This window comes from Acomys russatus, chromosome 4, assembly GCF_903995435.1.
Source record: "Acomys russatus chromosome 4, mAcoRus1.1, whole genome shotgun sequence".
In the NCBI taxonomy this organism is placed as follows: domain Eukaryota; kingdom Metazoa; phylum Chordata; class Mammalia; order Rodentia; family Muridae; genus Acomys; species Acomys russatus.
In genome coordinates, this window is record NC_067140.1 from 71,649,800 (window position 1) to 71,676,686 (window position 26,887).

Below are 26,887 nucleotides of genomic sequence, written 5' to 3' on the forward strand. Positions count from 1 at the left end.
ATGTGACCCACCTTCATTGGGATGCTCTTAGGCTCCCATGTTTAAAATTTCATAAAGCTTTTGAGCCAGGAGTCCAGCTCCTCGGTCCTTCCCAGCCTTGGCTGCATACCGAGCACTCCCGACACCTGTAAAAACACCTGTGCTGGGGCCCCACCTAAAACATTGCTTTATATCTGATCAACCCAGGGTTACAAGCAGGTACATTTTCACAGCCCTCCAGGTAAACAAATGTGCACCCAGAGTTCAGAACTCATGGGAGCCTGTTGCTGTGGGAAGTGCTCCAAACTGATGTCATAAAAGCCAAAGTTCAAGTTCCCAACTCCAAAATAAATACTCAGGCGAAGTCACATGGCCATTTTTGATTTTCATTGTAGATCTGCCAGTTTGCTCATAAAGGGGCTACTGTTGAATCTGTGGCCCATAGAAGGGCTTTATGAAGTCTGGATGCACATGTGATTGTTCCAGAGAGTTTTGGGTTTCTGTCAGGATCTGTAGCATTGAAGAGAATAAGATACAGAGTGACAAGATTTAGAAGAAACAAGGCTTACTAAAATCCAAGTGTTTCATTGGGATATTCGGCCCTCTTGTGGACATGCGAGCATTACACAGCAGGAGAGGGACAGGAAAGTGGATGGCAAGAGGGTGTTTGGGCTACACGTGATTGATTTGGCTGGTCTAACCATGGATTTTCCCCAAAGGTATGTGTGGCAGCCAAAGCTCATGGGAGGCAAAGCTGCATCCTTTGATCCCCACCTGGCTCTCCGCAGCCTGCTGAAGCATCATGGCAGGTGCCGCCTATGCCCTCTCAGCACCTCCCTTCTCCCCACACCCTGGCCTCGCTGTTGGCGGCCAGTGCCCTGCAGCTTGTTGCTAGAATGTGACCTCTGGTCACTGGTAGGGCGCTGATCATACAAGAGAGAAAGGCCGGAAGTGTCTGAGAATAAGCACTACCACCAATTCCCCCCCTCCGTATTCCCAAGGGCTCTTTCTGAACACCTGGTCTCTTCTGTCCCTTGGATTCCTCAGAAGGTTTCCTTGTTCACTGTCCTCAGGTGCCCACAGCGATAACATCTCAATAACACACTGGCACGAGCTGTCTCCTCTTTTTTGTATTCTCCCACTTGGCTGTTGATGTCTGCAGGAACCACATCTCAAATAAGTTCGTGGTTTGCTAGTCCTCATCCAGGGGCTGATTCTGAGGGACTCCACACCGAGAAATGTCCATAAATTATTTTATTACTATGGTTTCCTTAGCCTGCCTGGCCTTTGGGCAAGAGAAGAGGCTTTGATTTTGTGTAAGGGGCATTATCTTCATATAGGCATGTATGTGTCCCCAGGGAAGGGACCAGTTCCTCCCGACAACCTTGCTTGTTATACACAGGATAAAATACTTACTTTCGAAATAAGTGGCAAATGATGTGGGGAAATAGATAGGTAAGAGTGTAGTTGGATGGGTGGGGAGTGGAGGATAAATAATTACATAAAGGACAGTCCCACTGGCCACAAAGAACAACCTAAACATACTTAATTTCCTGCAAGGTATAAGCAAATGAAAGTGCAGCAAGGTTCAGATTCCAGTAAGCCAAACCTCTCCCATCTTTAGTGACTCTACTCAAATCCCAAGTCAGTCTATTGAGAAGACAGGCTTAGTCTATGATCTGGCACAGATTGAGTGGGGATCCTGGGTCCTTCAAGTGCTACCCTGTACTCTGTGCTGAATCTGAAATTTGAAAGGCGCACCTAACAGCAGGACTGCCACTCCCAGCACTACTCAGGCCAGACCCAACCCTGCTAGGGAAGTTGGACCTTGTCTCTATACCCCAGAAGACTTGAGCATCCAAGTGAGTGTCCTTTTACTTAAATGGATTCAGTGAATTGAAGTGAGGCAGGTGTGAAAGCAGAGCTGTGCAGACTGACATCTAGTGGACGTTGGCCGGTATGACTCCAGGCCTTGGGGCTCTTGTGGTCTGGACATGAGAATGGAGTGAAGTCACTCACTAACGGAGCTTTCTGTGTATCTCTAGCTTGAACCAGGCAGGCCGTTGCCATCCCCTAATGACCTCAAAAGAAAAATACTCATCAAAAATAAAAGGCTGAAACCTGAAGTCGAAAAAAGTAAGTTAGATGCACATATGTCTTTGGAAAGTTCAGCTACCTAGATCAAGTATGGTTTAGAACTACATACTGATTTGAGATTGGAAGGGTGAAGTGTAGATATTACATTTACTCCCCAGGGCTATGTCACTAAATTCCAATTTATATTAAATTTTACAACTGATCCATGTAGTGGAGGCACCTATGCGGGTGCTTATGTGCTAAAAGACAGAAGGAAAAATAAGAAGTAAAAACAGCATTTATATTGCTACATACCTTGTCACAGTTTCATGTATAAAAAGTAAGTTAATTTGAACTCATGTTGGCTGTACTTAAAAATCCCTTCTCCCAGAATACACATAGTGCAGACTATGGGCCACCTTTGACATCTATGCCTACTAAAATAATAATAAAAAAGTGACCTTATTTATTTTGTTTTTGTTTTTTGACAATTTAATTGTATGCTATAGTACACCCTTGTGCATGTTTCTCCATTTCTAAAATGTAGAGAAATTTGTCTCTTGCTGACTTCAATAGGTGTTTTATTTGCCAGGATAATAATCCCAATTGTAAGTCTTGCAAATGTTCTTGTTCTGAAGATCTGCTGATCTCTAACATGCATGTCAGCTTTATGTCATGCGGTTGTAATTGCTCCTGAATCTCGGTTTACACCAGATTCTCTAAGTTATGAACATTCGATATCTGTCCTTACATACTGATCCCTTCTCCAAACCTGGCAGTTCACCCATAGTCCCATACATTTCCCGTCTATGTATGAAACATGTTGGCTTCACAAATCCTTACAAAGACAGGAGCAGCATGGGTGGGTAAGATACAGGCATAGCCAGTAGGCAGCCATGTGACCCTCTGCCCTTTCCCGCCCTCAGTACTGATCTTAAACCCCGCATTGTATAAGTGGTCTAGCATCTGCTATCATCCTCTCGTTTGATTTCACCTACAGAGCAGCTTGAGGCTTTGAAAAGCATGATGGAAGCTGGCGAATCGGCTGCCCCAGCCAGCATCTTAGAAGATGACAATGAAGAGGAAATAGAAAATGGTGAGTCGTGGGGCTGGGGAAGTGGTCCTGTGGGTAAAATGCTTTCCGTGCGAGCACTAGGACTCAGAATGCACGAGAAAGGCACACGCTGAACATGAACGTCTGTAACGGCCGTGAGGGTCGGGGGGGGGGGGGCAGGGGAGCAGGAACAGGAGAATTTCTGCAAGTTTGTGGGCCATCAGGTTTGGCCAAAAGCAATGGAAAGCAACCAAGAGAGCCTGTCTGAGAGCCATGTGGATGGTGAGGGCAGACAACCAGCTTTGGTTCTCTAACCTCCTCATGTGTGCGCACACGTCCTTTTTCATGTACTCTTATCAGGACACATAAACATCCTCCACTTTTCACCCAAAACTTGCATGCACGCGCACTTACACATTCCAATGAACAAACACCTGCACACAAATACAACAGTGAGTTGTTGTTTCAAATTACATCTACAAAAATGTTTATATTGGAGATATAACTTTGTAGCATGTAACTTGAAATAACAATGACATCATCCTTCTTAATATTCAGGAGTGAGTTTTTTTATTAGCCTTAATATTTGGAGTTGATATTTTTTTTTCAGATACTATTATTTCCAATTTATCTGGACACTGGATGTTGGTGGTTTAGTCATCTCCCTTCCCTTTGTGCACTGGGCTCTTCAGAAAAGATTCACAGTCAGAGACTTGGCCTCAAATCCCTTGTTGTATTAGGCAAAGGTTGAAGAGACCCTTTGAAAGATCCATTCTGTAATCTTTTTCTATGAAGAAAATCATGAACTTCAGTCTTATTAATGATAGTAGTAAGGTAAGAGAACCCAAAAGAAATGACTGGCTAATGCCTACATGGTGAACTCGACAGTCATACATTGTATTAAAATTTTAGGTAAGCTTGGGTATAGTTCATTGATACACCACAGGCTTAGCTGGAATGAAGCCTTCTAACCAGAATTCCTGGCAGCCTTACTTAAAATATTTGAATATTTACCATCACCTATTTGCCATCTCTATATAGCCAGCCATGGTGTTTTGTTTAAAATTGGTGCCAGGGCTTGTAACTTAGGAGAAACATACTTGACTAATATGAGCAAAGCCCTGGGTTTAGTTCCCTGTACTGAAAAATAATGATACAATAATTAGCAATAGTAGTAATAATAAATGTACCATTTGTGGAATGCTTTCAGATGATGATCTATTGATCATGTCTCCTCAGTCCAATGGCTTGAGCTGGCATTTATTTAACAGAGCCGTGGATGTGTAAACTGACTTAGTTCTAAGTACTTGGAGAAACTTTATTATTACTCACACATCTGAACTATGTTTCATTGTAGGAGGTTAGATACATAGGCTAAACTGAAAAGCTGTGAGAATCACCTAATCTTATTCACTGTCCCTTGTTAAAGACCCTGACTGTGGGAGAGATCCTGTTAATAAGTCAGGGGAATACCCATGAATTTAACTCCAGTCCCGGAAAAAAAACATAGTGTTTGACTTACTTGTGTTTCTCTGTGTATAGTTAGATGAAAGAGGCCAGAGATCTCTGGTATTATCCAGTTGGTTCCTATAATGTTGATATTTTATTACAGAATGCACCACCCAAATTTGGAGGCTCAAGTCTGTGGTTTATAATTACCTCTCATGGTTTTATGGGTCATAGGGGCTCGTGGGGCTGGTTCTCCTTGGGTTTTTCATACAATTGCTAGCATGTGAACATCTAGAATTTGCATCATCTTAAGATATGTGTACAGGTTAGACAAGGTTGCTCACTGCCTCGACTATCTGGGGGAGCTCAACTGGGCCTTTTAAGCAGAACATCTTTCTGTGGCCTCCTTGTAGTTCCAACATCTCACAACACTTTTTTGACTCAGCATCCAAGAGCCAGGGCCCTAGATGCAGAAAGAAGAAGCTGTTGTGCTATGTAAGAGCTACACATTGATCTTGCATATATGCCTGCATCTCTACTTTGTCCATCAAAGCAGTCTTAGGGTGGCTCATTCAAGAGAGCGGGTGAGTGACAGATCAGATATCAATTCAGCTATCTTTGGATATATAGCGTGTAACAATCATGTTTTTCAGATTTAAAAAATAACATAAAACAGTTTTTAAGAATGAAGTATTAATATATATGTGTATATATATATATATATATATATCAAAATTATCAATAAATGGTCCTACAAGTTAGAAAATGAATACTAAGCAAAACTAATTCTTTAATTCAGCTTAAATTTCAAAGAAGATAACCAAATGTATGTAAGCCATGCAGAAATTATAGAATCAGTTAATAAGAAAAACAATAATAACTATGCCATTATATACTAACCATGATGCAGATAACTATTGTATCACTGCCTTGTCAGCATATAACCCAGTAAAATAAGTGCTCTCATTGTTTAATGCACCTGAAGCTTAAAGATATTCCATATTTTCTACATGCTCCTTTAGTTATAAGGCAGCAGCATAGAGAATTGCTCCAGAGGCTCCCAACTTCAGGATCAAAAGTTTTATGCCCCATAGGCACAGGAAACAACTTCCTGAACAGTACACCAACAGCACAGGCCTTAATGTCAACAATTAATAAATGGGACCTCATGAGGCTGGGAAGCTTCTGTAAGGCAGGAGACACTGTCAAGAGAACAAAGCAACAGCCTACAGAATGGGAAAAGATCTTCACCAACCCTTCATCTGACAAAGGTTTAATATCCAAAATGTATAAAGAACTCAAGAAATTAAACACCACAAAACCAAACAACCCAATTGTGAAATGGGGCTTGGAACTTAACAGAGAATTCTCAACAGAGGAATATCAAATGACCGAGAAACACTTAAAGAAATGCTCGTCCTTGTTAGTCATCAGAGAAATGCAAATCAAAACGACACTGAGATTCCATCTTACACCCATCAGAATGGCTAAGATCAAAAAATCAAATGACACCACATGTTGGGGAGGATGTGGAGAGAGAGGAACACTCCTTCATTGCTGGTGGGAATGCAAACTAGTACAACCACTTTGGAAATCTATCTGGCGTTTTCTCAGAAAAATGGGAATAGGGCTTCCTCAAGACCCAGCCATCCCACTCCTTGGAATATACCCAGAAAATGCCCTACCACACAACAGGGACATATGCTCAAACATGTTCATAGCTGCTTTATACATAATAGCCAGAACATGGAAACAGCCTAAGTGTTCCTCAGTAGAAGAATAGACTGAGAAATTGTGGTACATTTACACTATGGAATACTACTCAGCTATTAAAAACAAGGAATTCCCAAAATTTGTGGACAAATGGATTGATCTAGAAATTATCATAATGAGTGAGTTCACCCAGAAGCAAAAAGAGACAAACGGTATATACTCACTTATTCAAAACACTAGTCCAAGGGATACATACCATGAAAATCTTTATTTACCAAGAAAGTGGGTCAGAGGAGAGGACATCCTATTGAGACTTTAGGCGAGAGTAGCATGGAAGAATGGGGAAATAGTAGGACCCACAGGGTCCTGGAAACCTACAAGAAGAACTTATGACAGGCAGATCTGGATCCTGGGGTCCTCCTCAAACTAAGGCACCAGCCAAGGAGAATATAGGCAGTAAGCTTCGAACCCCTACCAAGACCTAGCCAACGAACAGGATATTCTCCACCGTTGAGTGGAGAGTGAGACCTGACTCTCACACGAACTCTGGTGCCCCTTTTCTGACCACGTCCCCTGGATGGGGAAACCTGGTCGCACTCAGAGGAAGGATAGCAAGTTACCAAGAAGAGACTTGATACTCTAAGAGCATACATAGGGGGAGGAGGTCTCCCTCAATCACAGACATAGGGGAGGGGAGAAGGGGAGAAGTGGGAGGGAGGGAAGAATGGGAGGAAACAGGGGAAGGGCTAACAATTGAGATGTAATATGAATAAATTAATAAAAAAAAGTTTTATGCCCTACAGTACTGTTTGTCTAATGTGGAGGACTTTGGAATACACAGATAACAAAATATATAAAATAGCCATTAAAATATTTTTAAGGTTAAAAAATATAATTGAGTGTCTTACTTGCATTTCTGTTGCTGTGATAAACACTCTGTCCAAAAGCAGCTATAGGGGAGAAAGGAGTTTACTTGGCTTACAATTCCAGGTCCGTCATTGAGGGAAGTTAGGGCAAAACTTGAAATTCTTCTTGCTATTCTTCACCGTTAAAAGAAAAAAACAAGTGTGGTAAGGACTATAGAGAAAACTGTTTACTTGTTGAATAGCAGGCCGACTTAGGTCAACTAGCTCTTTTAGACAGTTCAAGACCATCTGCCTAGGGAATGTCGCTACCCTTGATGTACTGGGCTCCCCTACATCAATTAACTATCAGGAAAGTCTCCCACAGACCAGCCTGATATAAGTATTTCCTTAATTAAAACTCTTCTCCCAGATAGTGACAGGCTTTGTCAAGTTGACAATTAAAGCTGAGCTGTACACTGAGGAAAATCAAGTTGTTTTTCTGAACATATATAGCAACCTAAAATGAAGGCCAAATGATTCTGCTTGTTATTCATAGTTATGCTGCTGATGAGGGTGGCACAGAGCAAGAATGAGGTTGAAAAGCGTATAAACACCGACAACCTCATCTTTTTAAAAAAAATATATTTTATTAATTTATTCATATTACATCTCAATTGTTAGCCCGTCCCTTGTATCCTCCCATTCCTCCCTCCCTCCTATTTTCCCCTTACTCCTCTCCCCTATGACTGTGACTGAGGGGGACTTCCTCCCCCTGTATATGCTCATAGGGTATCAAGTCTCTTCTTGGTAGCCTGCTATCCTTCCTCTGAGTGCCACCATGCCTCCCCATTCAAGGGACATGCCGACAACCTCATCTTAAGACTGGCAGGAGTAGGACTGTTCTCTTCTTGCTCTGGGCCTGCATGTCCCAGTGTATGTAAATTTTATGATCCTAGACATTGATCATGTAGTCTAGTGGCCAGAGTTCAGGTTAATCTTCCGGTCTACTTGTAAGGATATATTCGGCAAGTTCCTGGAGTTCTAAGGCATTCCCAGTACCTCAACCCCAGCCAGTGATGTACACTCACACCAAAAATCTCTACCCTAAAATTATATAGCTCTCATCCACACCTCCCCCAGTAAAGAGAGCTGTTTTACTGAAAACTGCCTCAGAGAAAGGTGCTTCTCCCACACTCAGAAAGACTGAGATCCTGTCTGTACCTCACCTGCCCCTACTAAGCTTCACTCTGTCCAGTCCACCCTGGTGAGCAACATGCCTGGGTACTGGAAGGGGAAAAGCAGACCTGGGGTGGCACATGGGACACCTTCCTACCTTAAATACTATATGCTCTTTATTACTATAGGGAGAAAAGAAAAGGCCTCTAGTGACTACCATACTACAATTGCAAATGTGTTAGCTTTTGCACAGAATTGACCCCAGGAAATTGTATACAAGTATAGAAGTTCCTAACGAGACATCCTCATCTACCAAATGTCTCTTCAAGGGCCCAGAGCTCCTGTGGTCCTGTTTATGTATGTAGTTCTTGGTTTCCCTCACAAATAGTCTGGTCAACTAGCTAGTTGTGATTATCTTTGTGTCATGGTATGGTCCTACTATGTATGAGTGACTGGGGTCTCTAATTTAAACATACTAGCATGACAGGCAACAGTGCACTCAGTAGGAGTGCACCGGAAGGGTAGGCCTGCCTAGAGACAGTAGAAAGCAGACAACACTTTAAGAAAAGACATGCATGCATCCTGACCACAGGCTGGAGTGAGAAAGACACATGGCACCCAGTGCTACAAGGCACCCAGTATTTAGGAGCATAGTTGAACATGACTGTGAATGGTTCTGTTTCCTTGCACATGCTCAGGAAATAGGAGCATATATTCACATACTCTTTAAATGTCCTAGTTATTAAGTGTCTACCAGGTGTAGGCAGTTTGCACTTGGATGAGCAGGTCAGACTACATCTGTTAGTTGAATATCCATTATCCAAAATGCTTGGCCCTAGAAATACTTCTGATTTCAAGATTTTTCTAAATATTTTTTAATTTAATAATTTATATTTTTTAATGAGAGTTTGGCTTCATGTTCATCCTGTTTCAGCCTTGCAAAAACTCTTATACCATTACCAAGCTTTCATTTTTAGATTTTGAGGTATTTCATAGACTACCAGTTGAGTAGCCTTAATATGAAAATTAGATATCCAAAATAATGTCAAAACTAAAACTTATTTGTTGACACAATGCTCACGCAGCTTAGGATTTCGGAATACTCTGGCTTTTCAGTTTTAAAATTAAAGATGGTCAATCAACCTGTATATGAAACAGAGATGCCATAGCGATGGTGGGTGGTTTCCCGATCCTGGTTATGGGCTGTAGGTCACGGGACCCTTCTCTCGTGTTCTTCCATGGTTGTGGGCAGGCTCTGACCGTTTGGCAGTATTTTGGCATCATGGGTTTCCTTTCTGTCTGTTAAGCAGCTGATCAAGAGGAAGAAGCCCACCCTGAATACAAATATGGAAATGAACTCTCTGCCGATGACTTCAGTCACAAGGAAACAGTTGCAAACAGCGTCAAGAAGGTCCGAGGCTTTGTGTCCCCATTCTTTCATGATTTTTAAGGGGTGGTAGTTACTGTGGAATTTGGGGGCTGCGACAACCACAGGACAACCAGGTATTATGTTTTCCCCTTTAATTATAGAGGGCAAAATCTCTGCTGTGTGACCAGAATCTGACACACTCTCAATATTAAGTTTCAAAGGACTTTGAAATGCTTCATGAACTGCACCCTCTAATGGCCACTACCCATTTGGGGAGGTTCTTTTAAATAGCACCATTTACTGTAGTAGAGGAGGGAGACAGTATCCCAGGGACAAAGGGTAAGCCTGTTGGAACCATTAGGAAAATAACACCCCCCCCAAGCATTCCAAATAAAGCCTCAGTACAGAGTTGGTTCAGCTGGTGACAAAATCCTCCTAACAAAGGTATGAGAAGGTTTTCCAGCCATTCATCTAAGAAAAAGTATTAGGTTCCTACCATTAGTCAGGCCCAGCCTAGACCATACTATCCTAAACAGGTCAAAATGTCTCCTATATTTTAGGAAAAAGGGTGGAAAATAGAGTCAAGAGTCAAGTAATTGTGTAATTCCACTGTGGCTAGTGCTGTGATGAAAATAAAAATGAGCATTAAAGAGGAGAGTAAAGAGAAAATGAGGTGACAGGAATAAGGAAACCAGAAACCAAAAGGGAAAGATGAATGAAATGCACCATGCAGAGAAATGGGTGGTAACATCCCACACAGAAGGACCACGCTAAGACTGTGTGAGTGTAGTAGATCAAAGGAGAGGTAGGCTGAAGCCAGATGAGATGGGCTAGAAGGGAATTCAGAGAGTTTAGAAGTTGGGAAGTTTTTATGGGCAATTCACACTTTGGTGAAATGACTTGTTTCACATAAAACTTTACGAGGCAGAAGGAGTGTAATGTAACTGAAAGACTATGATGGTCCCTTTGTCGACTCTCCTTTAGAGGAAAGTAAGGGCAGAAGTGTGGGAAACATGGAAAAATGGGCTTTTAATTAGTCAGAAACATTCCCGGTAGTTAATCTAGACAATCAGAGAGGGGATATAATGGTCCAATGTGTATCAAGAAAACAAACAATGGTACAGTTTACAATGAAGGTGAAGTAAAGAAAAGCAAGGTGACCTCCTGGAATCCTTGTTAGAGGAACAGGGCAGGCAATGATACTATTTACTGGAGTGAGAAACACTGGGTGAGAAAGGACTCAGCAGTTTCAAATGGGACAGGCACCTGGAGATGTTTGTAAGCTATTCCAGTTGGAAATACTAAGGAGGAGAATCCCTGGCCTCATGTCCTATTTAACCTCGGGTAAGTTGTTTAACCTCTCTTTGCCTTTGTTTCCTCATCTTGAAAATGAATGTAATAATGCCTGTTTCATCAGACTCACCAAAGAGTAAATGAATTTACAGTGGTGCCATGCACATGCTTGCCCCTGTAAAGGTATTAGTTCTGCTGTGATGTCATTACTTTCATGCCCATTATCACTGTCATCAGCAGTCATGTAACTAGCACTTGTATCTAGAAGGGAGATTGAGCAAGAGCGGTAGGTTCAAGAGATAATGTTTGAAGTCATGGAAATAGCTGACATGAGTCAGGAGAGGTAGAAAAGAAGGCCGGAGTGGAGCCCTAGGTCAACAGCAGGCTCAAAGATTAGGAACCAGGAAGGAGGAACAAAGGATTTGCCGACAGAAAGAAAACATGACAGTTTGGGGCTTTGAATGCTGTTAAGTGACTAGGTAAGAAGACTTGGTAGCATGGAGGTTGTTGGCAAGTTGAGAAGTTTTGGTAGAATGTTTGGAGGAAAAGGAGTAGCAGAACAGACAGGCGGGGAGGAATAGGGGTTGTTTCTGCCTTTGAGAGACTTGCCTTGAAGAAGCTGAACGGCATATGAGATGTGTTAGGATGTGCTTGAACCTGGATGATGTTTAGTGCTAGGGTAGAAGGGTTTAATGGTAGAAGGACAGAAGATTATTTGAGGGAAAAGTCAAATATTATCATTTCTGATAATAGAGAATTGTGATTATTGTGAAAGTACAGATACCCACTAAGATTCAAGAATGTTGCTGTACTAAACAAAGTCTTCTTCAGTACTTAGGTTGGGCTAGGATAACTAAAGTATCAGATTGATTGGTGCAAATACCTACAATTTATTTCTTGGTGCCTTTTGGGAAGTGTACCAAGGTCAAGGTGCCAGCCAATGTGTTTGTAAAGGCTCTCTTAGCAGGCATATTGTCCCATGATGGGTTTTTTCCAAAATGGAAAAGGAAAATTTTTCTCATAAAAGCACTGATCTCACTGTGAGGACTCTACCTATGACCTAATTACTTCCCACAAGCCCCTTCTGCAAGTACAGATGTGTCTTGACTTACAGTGTGATTATGATAAATCAGCTCCAAAAGATGAACACTTAGCTTAAAAATACATCTAATACACTTAACTGGTTGAACAATATATCTTAGCAACATAGTATACTGTGGAGTTCTGGTCATTTACCCTTGGGATTATGTGTCTAACTGTCCTGCATCACAGGAGGACACCAAACTATATCCTTAGCCAGGAAAAGGTCAAACTGAAAGTACAGTTTCCACTGAATGAGTGTCACTTCACTTCACACCCTCATAAAAAAAATCATAAATCAAGCTATCATTAAATTGGGGACCATCAGTTCATCACACTGAAATTAGGGTTCACCATATGCTTTTTGGTGGGAATGCCAACATTGAGTCACAAACATGAATGCTGGCTTTCTGAAGATGACCATTTGTGCTTCCCTTTACATTTAAGGGAAGGTGGCCACGTTGATATCCATTTTCAAACTTCATGCTTTAATACTTAGTGAAAATTTTACAGTGAAACAACTAAGTTATAGTTGTCAACAAAGGAGGGAAATAACATCAAGATTAAGACGTCTAAAGTATAAAACAGTGAGTGTAGAATATCTACACTGATTGGTTTTGGTGATGGCCTTATGTCATCAATAATTTCCCATTGAAGGAAATAAATAGAATAAGAAGTTTACATTTGCTTATTTACATAAGAACGGGCTAATGAGTTTGGAAATTTGCCCTTTAGAGAGGTAAACAAATCATTTTCTTTCTCTAATTTAGACCTCAGATGACCTTGAACATGAAAACAACAAAAAGGTAACAAACTAATCCTCAAAGCATTTTTCCATTAGGAGACACCCACATGTGGCCCTCTCACATTAAACATTTTCTACTGTGTTGATAATCTTCCTAGCCCACTCAATGCCAGGGTTAGTGTTTACAAGTATAGTATTGACATGTCTGATTCATCAAGTTACAAGAGTTCAAAGGAAACAGAGTCACAGCATTAAAACTAGTAAATCTTGCTGGGTGTGGTGGCACATGCCTTTAATCCCAGCACTCGGGAGGCAGAGGCTGGTGGATCGCTGTGAGTTCGAGGCCAGCCTGGTCTACAAAGTGAGTCCAGGACAGCCAAGGCTACACATAGAGACCCTGTCTCGAAAAACAAACAAACAAACAAAAAACCTAGTAAATCTGACTTAAGACATCACTCGGGCAGGTAAGACAGTTTTCATTAAAGTATTTAATGCAGTAAGCATATATGGAATGAGATTTCAGTTCAGGGAGCAAGTTGCATAATCATTAGCATATTGAATACGGAAATAAAAATTACCAGTAGTTCATCAGAGCCATGTGTGAGCATAGCAGGAAAGTGACCTTGGTTCTGATGATGCAGACTTTATGAAAGGTTGGTTTCATACTGCACTCCTTATGGGCCTTCATTCAGTGGTGTCGGACACTGGCCTTACTGTGGAGAAAGTGGATTCCATTTTAATTTCTTTTGTCCTCTTCAAGGTTCTTCATGTTGTTCATATTTTTGCATGTGTTTCATTGTGGGATGCTGAGACTGATGGCAGTCACAGGCAGAATTTGTCTGTTCCCTGGATTCTCACTCACAGTCGAGAGCACAGACAACCCTGCCTTGCTGTCTGTGGATTCCTGTTGCATTTGGAATGAAGTTTCTTCTTATTTCCTAACTCTTCGGCCTGAAGGAATACCCTCCTGTGTTTATGAGGTCACTCTGTGCCTAGATTGGCTTTTCATATCACGATAGGTTTGGCAGTACACAGACCAGCTGATTTGATGTCTTCTATACATTACCTGAGTGATATTAGTCCCTAAGTCCTCAGTTTTGCCCTGTGACTAGTGTGAATTCTTTTGATACACAGTGCTGCATCCCATAATCCTTCAAGTTCAATAGGAAGAGAAGATGTCAGTCCAAATGAAGCAGCACCCAACAGACAGCATGGCAGGCATCCACCAGGGTTCAAACTTATAACACTGGTGTTGTTAGCATGAAACAGTGGGAAAAAAAGATATGGGCTCTTGCCCATATTTGGCATGGTGGGTAGAGTTGGACATATATAAAAAAAAAAAAGATGGAAACAAAAGCAAGTTGCATGTGTAGATGACTATATCACAGGCTTTTGCTGGTAAAAGCAGATTGATATTAAAGCCTCGGACATTAAGTCATCAACTAAAATGACCGAATAATCTAATTGACTGTTGTTTACTCACTGTGTACGTAAGCTTTTCTTTTCCTAGACTGAATTTCTTCAGGAAAATAACTCTTAACTTTCTCAACAAAATACCACTTGTGGGACATTATTTTGTTGTTGATTGTGTTCATTTTGCTTGGATTTCTTAAGAACTACGGGAAAGAGTTTGGAGTGTGTTTGTCTCTGTGCAAAGTAATAGTCCTATGTAGCAAGTTATCAAGTTCTTTTAACAGTAAATGCTTTAATAAAAATGGATAAATCGTGTGTATGTGCGCTGAAGTTCTGGAAGAGTTCTATTGTCGGACGTGGTCTCCAGCACCCCATCCTCAGGGCTTGAAAACTTTCTGCGGAATGACAACTCTTGAGGTCTCCCCTGGCATATGTCTTCCAGTGGGACCCAGTTTGTGCCTATAAAATCTGTGGGTGACTTTGATGTACACTAATGCTGGATAGCCACTCATTTGAGTTTCATGTGTTGGCTTAAGTGGTAAGCTATCACTGTCAGTATTGCCATAAAACACAGGACAGTTTCTTGAATATTTTAAACAACTTGGAAAATCCAAAAAGATGAGTGTTTTCAGATGGTCTCCGTTTGCATTCAGTAGACCCATGACTTTTAAAGTAATGCTTTAAGAGAGCAACAAGGTCTGTTACATTTGAGTTTATGTACATGCAAATGCTCTTTAGTCGGGATGCCTAAAGCTAAAGCTCTGAGTCCCTTTGAAGCCATCAACTTAAACGGGCTTGTCCTTGTGCTTGTAGGGCCTGGTCACTGTAGAAGATGAGCAGGCATGGATGGCATCCTATAAATACGTAGGGGCCACCACAAACATCCATCCGTACCTGTCCACAATGATCAACTATGCACAGCCTGTGAAGTTTCAAGGTTTCCATGTGGCTGAAGGTAACACTGCAGGTTAAATGCAGTAGCTTTTCTGTCTGCTTCTCTGCTACACTGGCTCTCACCTTGACTTGCCGCCATTTTCTCTTGTGGAGGTCCACTTCACCTGACTCGATTCATAGCCCACGTGCGGTCGTGTGTTGGTGGTGGTACTATGCTGTCATTCTCAGCACCGTCCACAAGGTGGCTGTGGAAGACTGTGGCGGTCCAAATGCTTTCATAAGGCTGCTTTATCTACTTTGTTCTGACAAACTATGTTGAGAATATTTATGAGGTGAAGTATCTGTCTTGATTCCGCTGTGTGTATATTGTGCAATCCCTGGCCGCAGGAGAGTGAGAAGAAGTTAATCTGTGGTACGATATGATGTGCCTTGAAGAAGGGAAAATAAGATTTGATGTTCTGTGGCACCTAACGCCTATTTAAAAGCTGGTTCCCTACAAACTCTGCCTCAAAAGTAGTTAAAAAAATATCTCCTAACCATTTCTTGTTTGAAATGCATTATTATAAAAAAAAAAAAAAAACAACTATGTATCTCAGCACTGACTGTGACAATTGGGGTGCATATCATTTGTTTAATGATTCCACATTTAATTGAGCACATGCACAGCATATTAATGAATCTCAGAGCAACTGACACAGTCATGTAGCATGGGCCACAAATACGTCTGATTTGGGATGTAAGATTCTGGGTATGATTGTATCGGCTGCTTGCTCTTTTATGGGTTTGTTGGCTGAGTTTCTGAGCACATCTTTGCTTTTCTTTTACAGAGCGCAATGTTCATTATAACATGTCCTCTTTTAACGAGTCGGTTGGCCTTGGCTACTTGAAGACACACGCAATTGAATTTGTAAAGTATCCTAATGTACTGTGTAGGATGGATGAGGCTCCTTAGGGCAGCAGGGATCTTTGCAGTATATTGTCAGCTATATGTAATTTTAGTATATAGTTTTTGTATAATTTTTATTATAGTGCTAATAAAATGGTGTGTGTGAAAGAAGACTGAGGCAGCTGTGATGATCCCCCCTCCTCCAAATGCGAAGAGTTTCCAGAAGCCATAGTGTGACTGTGATTTCCCTCTGAGCGTCATTTATAATGGGGTTTGTCCTGCGTTGTCTACCTGTTTGCCACTGTTGTCCCGCACCTCCACTGTTGTGGCTCTTTGTTGTGTGTTCGTCTAGGCTGCTTTTGGATTTCCTTAATAAGTTGCCCAGTTACAATAAGCGACAAATGAGCCGCATTTACCCCAAGGGAGGCCGAGTTGATTCCAGTAATTACATGCCTCAGATTTTCTGGAACGCTGGTTGCCAGATGGTTTCACTGAACTATCAAACCCCAGGTAGGAACTAATGTCCATTGACCCCAAATTCCACGAGAACACTGGGACAGGGCAGCCTCTGCAGCTGCCTCCACTCGCTTGAGGCGATTTTTTGTTTGTTTATTTATTTATTTTAAAGGAAGTCGGCATGTAAAAAAACATTGTTTTCTTGGCTTTATATAATTGTAAGAAATTAAATCCTCAAGATGATGCCATAATAGAAGATAATATTTCAATTTTAATCCCTTCCATCAGTGCCATTGTTTCTCTTGTAAAATATTGCTAATTTTGCTTCCAGAGATGGGATTCAGTGAGAAGGGTTTGGGCATCTTTTGTTGGTAACAGGGACTCTGCTCCTTTGGAAAATACTGTGACCACTGTGGTCATTCAGCAAGCACTGATGGCAGTGGCACTTCACCATAAAGCCATGGACTCAACAGCATTAACCCTGCAAGATGCTATATAAAAAGTTAGAGATTGTCAAAGGGACTGATCTGTTATTTGGTCCTCCAGACTGTATTCACGGGCAGGTCTCCAATATATACTGGTTCCTTTTTTTCTTTTTCTAAAAATAGTAACTTTTGATAAGTGTACAGATTTTTGAAGTTTTTAAGCTTACTTAGGAGCCTCAGGTCATTATCCTATGACTATAGATAGTGAAATGGAAATGGGCACAAAAATAGACAGGTGGCAGAACCCATATTTGTGTTATATGATACATTCTCCTGCGTGGCCTTTAAAATTGGTAGAAACAAAAATAAAAGTAAAATAGAGAAATACCAACTCTGTTTTTCTTAGCCCATCGCTTTAAGAGGTTGATTCCCAGTCCTTCCCAGCTGTGGAGCCTTCTCTTCCTCTGGTGCATCTGCCCTGAGCATCCCTGTCCAACTTCCTGTCCATGACCTGGGCTCACCTGCCTCCCTGTGGCCTTGACACAAACTGGCTGTATTCTTCAACCCTGGGGGAGCCTCCCTGGGGGCCAGAGCTCCCTACAGATACGCCAGTGTATGGAATCCCAACAGTCCTTTCTAGAAGAGTCTATGCCCAGGCCCTGATAGAATAGTTTTTTGTTTTGTTTTGTTTTGTTTTGTTTAGCAAGGACAGAACAAAAAGATTCTACTGTTTTTACTTTTACTCAGACTGTACTCCACAAGGCCAGTGAGTCCGCAGTAAAGGGCAACATAATCCCAAAACATCAATTCTGGGCAACCTTGTATTTTATTCAGAAGAAAAATTTTTGTAAAAATCACTTAATTCAGTTACCTGATTTTTTTTTGGTTTTTTAATGTCTAAGAAGAAAGAATAACATTTCTCTGCCTACATGAGAAAATTATACATCAAGCCCTCCCAGGTTAGTCTTATGAGACTTCTAGGTCTCACATGGGGGATAAGCCACCTATTTTCATATGATTCTTGCCTGGATTATGTGTTGTGTTTTTAGTAGCCCTATTGTGGGTCTCCAGCATCCCTGCCCTTTGTGGCAGCGAGGCAATGCACATTCCATAACTACAGCTGCTGCATGTCTCTACTCTGAACATCCAGTAAATGTCGAACGACCCGTGTACCGAATCCACTTTTTAGAGCAGTTCTCGGGTATTTATGAAACCATCCTCTGTGTTCAATTTAAACTAGATGCGATGCCATTTTACCATGGAAGAGAGTTGTAGGCTCCAGCCTGAGTTGGTAGTAAGTACGTGGTGGTGCGAAGCCCCAGACAATATGACTTCCATTGTTTTCTTCCGAGCCCCTGTCAGGCTCTTCTCTGTCCGGGGAAATGGGATGCTAAGTTATTTTTGTCTTTTGACAGATTTAGCGATGCAGTTGAACCAAGGGAAATTTGAGTATAATGGATCCTGTGGGTGAGTACTATTAGTTAAACTGTTGGCACCTAGTTTTAGGACTCCATTCCTCAGCTTTAATGACACCGTGTCATTTTTCATTAGGGACAGCTGAAAGTATGCTGGTTCTGAAGTGTGAATAAAATAAAGGAAGTCCATAGTTAGATTATATTTGCAAATGTTCAGCTTTTTAAATCTGTCCCGTTTTGTTAAGGAGGTTCTCTTTTAACCGCGGACTATGCAGTTCATACTTATATACTCTAAAGTTTGATGGGTTCGTTCTAAATTCACTAATGGAAGTTTTTGCGTTTGAGTTAGGCAGTGGGGCATGTTCACTTGGGCCTTAGCCCATGACGTAGGCATCAAGTATGTCTACCCTTGCCGCTTATGAATATAGGAATGAAGTATTTCATTTCAAATGAAGCTGTGGGTGTGAAGTTGAATTTAATTCAGCCGGGAATAAACCTTCATCCTCTCTTGATTCTTTCGCGTGCTTATAAATAGCAGTTATATAATGTCATGAATGTTGTTCTCTTTCACTTAAATAACATTTATAAATCTGGGAACCAACTAGCGAAATAGGAAATGTTAATTCTTCTGAAACACTGAGAAGTTAAATGGAAGTGTGGCAGTTGAATTCTGTAAGGGTGAAAAGCTCAGGCAAAACCCCAGCCCAGTGGCCCCTAGGTGGATACACAGAAGCTCTGGACTGTCCAGGGATGGTACTGCCTTGCCCAGTGAGATACCTTAATCTCCATCATGGAAAATGAGGCGAGACAGCAGTTTTTCCGCAGTTGTAAGGTCTGAACACTCTTCTGCCTGTACACTGTACCTGTGCCTGTCTGACAGTTACCTGACAGAGCGCCCATACACCAGCAACAGCCCTTTGCTCTGAGTCACTTTCACACATGCACCTGGAGTAAGCACCACGTCGCCCTATGCTGTGTACTCTGAAAGGCACTGACATTATGTAGCTAGGAAGAAAAGGTCCATGGCCAAGAGTCTTTGCAGGATTCTTTTCAGCATGGACCCTACAAAGAAAAGAAGCAGGTGTTTGGTCAAATGTAAAATGACTCAGGGACCAAGCCTTCAGTCAAAGGAGTCAGCTTTGTCGGTATACTCCTTTCCCCTTGTTCAAGCAAGGACATGGTCTTCTGTCCTTCGGCACAGCGCACCCTGTGTGGCCTGTGTTGGTTGTCTGATACTCTTCAGGATTCTCCAGAGAGCAAGGTCATTGTCTTTGGTCGTTAGAATATTCTTCCTGAAAACCTAGCTCCTAAGTTCTTTAAGAGAGACAGAAAGTATCCTTTATTGAGTTCTTGTACGGACCACCAGTAGAATGTACTTCTGTCCTGCCAGGTACCTTCTCAAGCCAGATTTCATGAGGCGGCCTGATCGGACGTTTGATCCCTTCTCTGAAACCCCTGTGGATGGGGTTATTGCAGCCACATGCTCAGTGCAGGTATGACCTTGCTCATCACAGACTGTGCAAACATACACATGTACACAAATGCACCTAGAAGAAAACCATGGTTAAAATATATAACATCACATTGTAAGAGTGTTATGTTGCTCTCAGCTGGGACTCAATGTCTGCCATAGTCTGAATTTTCACTACTATAATTATGAGCCTCTTTAAGTGAAATACACCGTCCAGAAAATATCTCCCATCTCATTACATTCATATAAAATTCTGAAAAGTGTAAGCTATGATGATAGGTAGCAAATCCGGACCCGTGCTGGACATGGAGGGAACATAATTCTTTGGAAAATAAATGTAAAAGAAGTTACTTCCTAGCTTTAGAACACAAAAAACTTAACATCAATTTTTACATTTAAACAACTGTCAGTGCTAATCAGTGTTCATGTCATTAAAGGATAGCAGGCCATGTCTAGCACTGATTTTCTGCTACTGTGTTTCTTTCCAAAACTTGTAACTCAGGGGTTAACATGTAGCCTGATAGAATCTCAGAACTAGAGAGGATCTAGAATCTCAGAACTAGAAAGGATCTCAGGGCATAGACAACAGGCACCTCTTCTTTCCACAGATCTGGGCACCTAGGTGACCAAACCATGCGGAGGGCACAATTTCTTCATAGGATATTTTGCCCATATATTTCCTGCCTAGAAAATTTGCTTTCAAAGAGCAGTTACTAAAAAAAAATTGCTTTGTTTTAATAAAAAAAATTCCAGAGAAGAGACAAAATATTTATACTAATTGGAATTCCCTGACAAAAGTTTTCATTACACCTTACACCAGTACTTGCACAGAGGCCACCGTTCACCCGCCCTGTGTCTGTTCCTGCAGGTTATATCAGGGCAGTTCCTTTCAGATAAGAAAATCGGCACATACGTGGAAGTAGATATGTACGGGTTGCCCACCGACACCATACGGAAGGAGTTCCGAACCCGCATGGTTATGAACAATGGACTCAACCCAGTTTACAATGAAGAATCATTCGTGTTTCGGAAGGTAAGACATTAGCAGCGTGCCACTGATACACAGTAACTCGGGGGACTGATATTCTGCAGGGAGCCCACAAGATAGAGGAATGCCATTCACAATACCAACTTTGCTTCCTCCCTGAAATCTAAGAGGTGACTTCTGTCACTGTCATATGATTGTGCTTAACAAGTTCGCTCTCTCGGCTCTGCCCCTTCTTGGCCACCTCCCGTCACGTCAAACACGCCTCCAGGCCATGGTCCTCTTTAGATGTGTGCTTGCCTGTGGCCACCACCATGCAGTGAAGGGTTTTCATTCTTTTATCATAGTCCAGAGGTTAGGGGAAATGCTGCACCAAGGTCAGTGCTGTGGCTTAGATGGGTCCTGTGTTCAGAAGCAAGGTACCGCTGTGTCGTGTTTTACTCCACGTATTCAGTGTTCAGGGCCTCAGTGTCTTCTCCCAGTTCTGCCAGGTCCAGAGAGCAAGCAGACATCCTCTCTCATCTCTTCAGTTGAAGATGCTTTCAAAACTACACACACAGACAGAGGTCTCTCCGGAATGCCAGTTATTTCCCTTGCCTGCTCTGCTGTCGAGCAAAAAATGTTTTCTTGCTTCTTTGGGCACAGTTTTCCCAGGTGCTCCTGCTTCATCCATTTGTCAGGCAACAAAGAGAATCGGCTTCTGATCTTTCCTAACAAAATAGGGAGTGTTTAATTCAGGATAGATAAAAACTGGCTGAGAGAAAGCAAAGTAAGGCTGATGAAACAGGTTGCTTGAACTGAGGCTCCCCCTGTGATGTGAACACTGTTGTTACTTCCACCCCACTGTCATTTCACTCCTGTCACAGTGCAGCATATTATGGTATGCTATGCCACTTTTCCAAGTGTTGCTGTGAAGAAGTAGTCTTTGACGTGACGTATACTTCCTGCACACATTTGTAGAAGTTTAGAACTTTTTTTCAGCCATGTCCTTTTTTGATAAACAAATATCCAACTTTTGAATAAAATGTAAAATTTCACCATAGACTGTTCTCTCAGGACATTTTCATATAAACATATAAAGTACGTTGAGCATATGCCCCCCCATGTTCCCCTTTGCTTTCTTCCTCATGTCTCCCTCTCCCCATGTCACCTTTGTTTCCCTAGACAATTTCACTTCTACTAAAGGTGTTATATTCTAACATAATCCTATGTATCTGTATAAAGCCTAGGAATCACGTAGGAGAAAAGGCATATGACACCTGTTTGAGTGGCGCTAAGCTGTGTCATTGAATATGATTATTGCCTGTTGCACCATTTCCTATAAAGAACATGTTTTCTTTGTGTCTGAGAAAAAAAAATCCACTGTGTACATATAGCACATTTTCTTCCACCAGGCCTCTGTAATTGGACACCTAGGCTGGTTTGTAACTTAGCTGTGACGAGCCAGTGCTGCTGCAAGCACTGTGGTATATTGACTTAGAGACACTCGGGTAAATGCCCGGTGGATTGTCTAGGTCATGTGCTACATGTAGCTTTAGCTTTTTTGAGGAACCTGCATACTGATTTCTATAGTTCCTGGACTAGTTTACATTCCCACTGACACTGTATAAGCATTCTCTTTTGTCCACATCTTTGTCAACATACGTTGTCATTTGTTTTCTTTTTTATTATTAATTTATTCATTTTACATCTCAGTTGTTAGCCCATCCCTTGTATCCTCCCATTCCTCCCTCCCTCCCGCTTTCCCCCTATTCCTCTCCCCTATGTCTGTGACTGAGAGGGACCTCCTCCCCGTGTATGTGCTCATAGGGTATCAGGTCTCTTCTTGGTAACCGGCTATCCTTCCTCTGAATGCCACCAGGCCTCCCTATCAAGGGGACATGGTCAAAAATGGGGCACCAGAGTTCACATGAAAGTCAGACCCCACTCTCCACTCAACTGTGGAGAATGTCCTGTCCATTGGCTAGATCTGAGTAGGGATTCGAAGTTTACTGCATGTATTGTCATTGGCTGGTACCATAGTGTGAGCCAGATCCGCACATCATAATGTTCTTCTAGTAGGTTTCTAGGACCTTCTGGATCCTTCTATTTCCCCAGGCTCCCATGCTTCTCTCACCTAAAATCCCAACAGGATGTCCTCCAACTTCCAGAACAGAACACCAACATCCCAGACCTTAAGGACAACAATTAATAAATGGGACCTCATGAGGCTGAGAAGCTTCTGTAAGGCAGGAGACACTGTCAATAGAACAAAGTGACAGCCTACAGACTGGGGAAAATCTTCACCCACCCTTCATCTGACAAAGGTCTAATATCCAAAATATATAAAGAACTCAAGAAATTAAACACCACCAAACCAAATAATCCAATTGAGAAATGGGGCTCAGAACTAAACAGAGAATTCTCAACAGAGGAATGTCAAAGTCCGAGAAACACTTAAAGAAATGCTCAACGTCTTTAGTTATCAGAGAAATGCAAATCAAAATGACTCTGAGAGTCCATCTTATACCCATCAGAATGGCTAAGATCAAAAATTCAAGTGACACCACATGCTAGCGAGGATGTGGAGAAAGAGGAACACCCCTTCATTGCTGGTGGGAATGCAAACTAGTACAACGACTTTGCAAATCTATCTGGTGCTTTCTCAGAAAAATGGGAGTAAGGCTTACTCAAGACCCAGCTATTCCACCCCTTGGAATATACCCAGAAAATGCTCCATCATTTGTTTTCTTAATGAAAGCCAATCTGACTGGGGTAAGATGGAACCTTAGTATTGATTAATTTGCATCTTCCTGCTGATGTGTGACGTTCCGCATATTTTCATAAGCTTATTTGCCATTTGCATTTCTCAATTTGAAACTATTTTCATCTTATGTATATGGGTATTTTGCTTGCATGAATGTTTATGTACCACTTACATACCTGGAGCCCATGGAAGCCAGAATAGGATGTGGGATTCCTTGTAACTGGAGTTACAGATGGTTGTAACCTACCGTAGGGCGGCAAGTAATTTAACCATGGGTCTTGTGGAAGAGCAGCCAGTGTTCTTAACTGCTCAGCCAGCTCACCAATCCTCATATACAAGTCACACTTTGAAAATTGACTGCTTGTTTCATTGGGCAACTTACTGACTAGGTTGCGTGATTCCTTGCTGTTTAGTTTTTTTTTTTCTTGTATTTGTATATTCTAGACACCAATCGTCCATCTGATGTACAGCTAGCAAAGATTTTGTCCCATTCTGAACGTCCTTTACTGCTTCCCTTGCAGTTCAGGAGCTTTGTGATTTCATGGGCTGCCTCTGCCAGTTATTGATATTCTTTCCCAAGCAAGTGGAGTCCTTTTTGGAGCCCTTGCCTGGGCCAATATCTGGAAGTTGTCCTCCAATATTTTCAGATTCAGATCTTACATAAAGTTCTTTGATTTGTTTGGAGTTGATTTTTGTAGACATGGGTATCCAGTTTCATTCTTATCTCAGCGTTTACCTAACTTTCCCGGAATTATTTGATAATGAAACTATCATATCTCTAATACATACTTTTAATATCTTTGTAAAAAAAAAAAACAGAAGGCTACAGCTGAACAGAGTTTTATCTGGATCATCATCTCCATTCTATTGATCTACATGTATAATTTTGTACCAATAGCATGCGGCTTTTGTTACTATGACTCTGTAGAATAGCTTGAAATCATGTCTAGTGATAGCACCAATATTATGCTTTTGCTCAGAATTGCTTTGGCTCTCTGATGTCTTTTGTACCTCTATGAATGATAAGATTTTTCTTTCTGTTACATTTATTTCAAAATGCTTTGTTTTGTTTTGCTTTTGAAGCTGTTGTGGATGTGGTTCATTTTACTGATTTCTTCTTGCGCATGTCTGCCTTTGGTATAGACAAACGCTAACGAGTGTGTGTGTGTGTGTGTGTGTGTGTGTGTGTGTGTGTGTGTGTGTGTGTGTTAATTTTATGCCCTTTTATTTTGCTGAAACCCTTCATCAGGTCTAACTCTTTTTGGTATAGTCGTTAGGGTCTCTCTTATGTAGAATAATTTCGTCTATAAACAAATATGTACAAATACTTTGACTTCTTTCTTTCTGTTATCTAACATCCCAAAATGTGTCAAAAATTTAGGGTGTAGAAAACACAGAGGATAAATATTAGCGCGTAAATTGTCTTCTATCCATGAAGTGCTTCTTCAGAAACATTCTTCATGTTTTTACAAACAAGCAGAGCTAACTGCAGTAAGCAGCTCAGGTAGCAGACTGACAGGGATTTGAAGTCAAGAGTCCCAATCCCAGGGTCCACTGATAATTTCTAAAATAAGAAAAGCCATTCAGTTTCTCAGGGTCTCCATTTTTGTGTTGTTTATAGATGAGGGGAAAAATGACAAGAGTTGGAACTTCAGTCTTTTACAGCCTATTCATTTAATATATTTGATGAGATGACGTCTAGGAAATCTGTACCCATTGCCTTCTTCGTGTCTTGGACACCAATCTTTGCTGTCTACTTTAGGAATGCAAATGGATTATTGGTTTGTTTTCATCATCAAGGGACATTTAAGGAGCAGTATTAGTTTGATCCAGATCCCTGGGCTCATGGTTCTGGGAATCCTTATTACAAAGTCAATGGAACACCCAATGTTTGTATTGCAGGTGATCCTGCCTGACCTGGCTGTCCTGAGGATTGCTGTGTATGATGACAGCAGCAAGCTGATTGGCCAGAGGATCCTCCCTTTGGATGGCCTCCAAGCAGGCTACCGACACATCTCCCTAAGAAATGAGGGAAACAAACCATTATCACTGCCAACCATTTTCTGCAATATTGTTCTTAAAACATATGTGCCTGATGGGTTTGGAGGTAAGATAAATGTTTGGATACAGAATACAGTGTGGGGAGGCCCTAAACTGTGAGCCTGTCAGTCATTTTCCCATTCCTGAAAACAGCAAAAATGACCGCGTGTTTCTTGCCTGTGCTGTGGTTTTGAGGAAAGCAAGTGACATTTCCTTAGGTCTTATTTCAAAATATCATAATTTTATATTATTTATCATTAATTCTTTATGAAGTACTGTCAGTCAAGGTGAGAAAAACAATTGTAAGAAACTATATCTTATCACTGAAAGGTTTGTTAAAAATCAGTTGCTAATATTGCCTGAATTTTCTTCCAAAACCACAAGAGAATTCATTTGCATAAAAAGATCTCAGTCTCCTTTACTAAGAAAATCAATGGCAGAAGCCCACACTAGACCAAGTAATAGGATTTTGTTTATAATTAAACAGGTAGACTCTCTGTGGCCTCCAATAAGCTGGTACATTATAAGAAAAGGAACGTTTTCATAGTGTTGGCACCTTTGGGCCACAGGAAACAGTGCAGCCATGTGACTGCATCACATTAGCCAAGGGTTCAAGTCCCGTTCCACACTGCTGGCCGGTGGCCTGGGAATCTTAATAGAGCCAATTCCTTTGTTTCTTCACCAATAAAGTGAAGGCAATACGATGCCCTCTCTAAGCGTTCTGGCCAAGTACCCATTGTAGCAGTACACAAACTAACTTAACAAGGCTAAAAATTGTGATGTTTGCGGTGCTAGATGGTTGTGGCAATCCACCTGCTAAACCTAGTTCTCTAGAAGTAGAGACGAGGATCCCCAAAGCGCACGGCCTGGCTAAACTAGCCAGCTTGCCAAGCGCTGTGTTCAAATGAAAGACCTTGGTCTCAATATATGAAGTGAAAGATGATTGAGGAAACTATCCTATGTCAACCTCTGGCCTCTTTAAGCACATATACACATACGCCTGCACACATAGGAACACTCTGCCTTGCACACACACACACACACACACACACACATACACACACACACACACAGAGAGAGAGAGAGAGAGAGAGAGAGAGAGAGAGAGAGAGAGAGAGAATATAATTGATACTTACTGTATTATGGAAGGTATCACACAAACATTTGGCAAAAACTTTTTAAAGTTTTGTCTCTGCAATGGGCCACATTTCAAATAAAACATATTTTCTTCCTGGGAAATGCACCATTTGATTAGAAGTGGGAAAAGCAGTCATTTGCCGAACTCCTGGTTTGCGCCAAACACTTACTTACATAAAGAGAACCTCAGAGTGTGGAATTGATGTGCGAGACAGTGGGCCTGTGCAGGTCTGTGCTGAG

At 41.5% G+C, this 26,887-nt stretch overlaps 1 protein-coding gene across 10 annotated transcripts in view; it reads left to right on the forward strand.

Annotated features, from left to right (window-relative positions):
* Positions 1 to 26,887, forward strand: part of Plcb4 (phospholipase C beta 4) — a 376,936-nt gene that overhangs the window by 312,754 nt on the left and 37,295 nt on the right. For 4 of the 10 annotated variants that reach the window (XM_051144704.1, XM_051144709.1, XM_051144703.1 and 1 more), the window contains 11 exons: positions 2,025 to 2,115; positions 3,056 to 3,151; positions 9,600 to 9,703; positions 12,805 to 12,840; positions 15,006 to 15,147; positions 15,914 to 15,998; positions 16,358 to 16,482; positions 18,269 to 18,320; positions 19,659 to 19,761; positions 20,608 to 20,772; positions 25,373 to 25,577. In XM_051144704.1, the coding sequence (XP_051000661.1) occupies positions 2,025 to 2,115; positions 3,056 to 3,151; positions 9,600 to 9,703; positions 12,805 to 12,840; positions 15,006 to 15,147; positions 15,914 to 15,998; positions 16,358 to 16,482; positions 18,269 to 18,320; positions 19,659 to 19,761; positions 20,608 to 20,772; positions 25,373 to 25,577 (1,204 nt within the window). The remainder of the gene's footprint in view (positions 1 to 2,024; positions 2,116 to 3,055; positions 3,152 to 9,599; positions 9,704 to 12,804; positions 12,841 to 15,005; positions 15,148 to 15,913; positions 15,999 to 16,357; positions 16,483 to 18,268; positions 18,321 to 19,658; positions 19,762 to 20,607; positions 20,773 to 25,372; positions 25,578 to 26,887) is intronic. The other 6 variants (XM_051144706.1, XM_051144710.1, XM_051144707.1 and 3 more) reach the window with 3 other exon arrangements.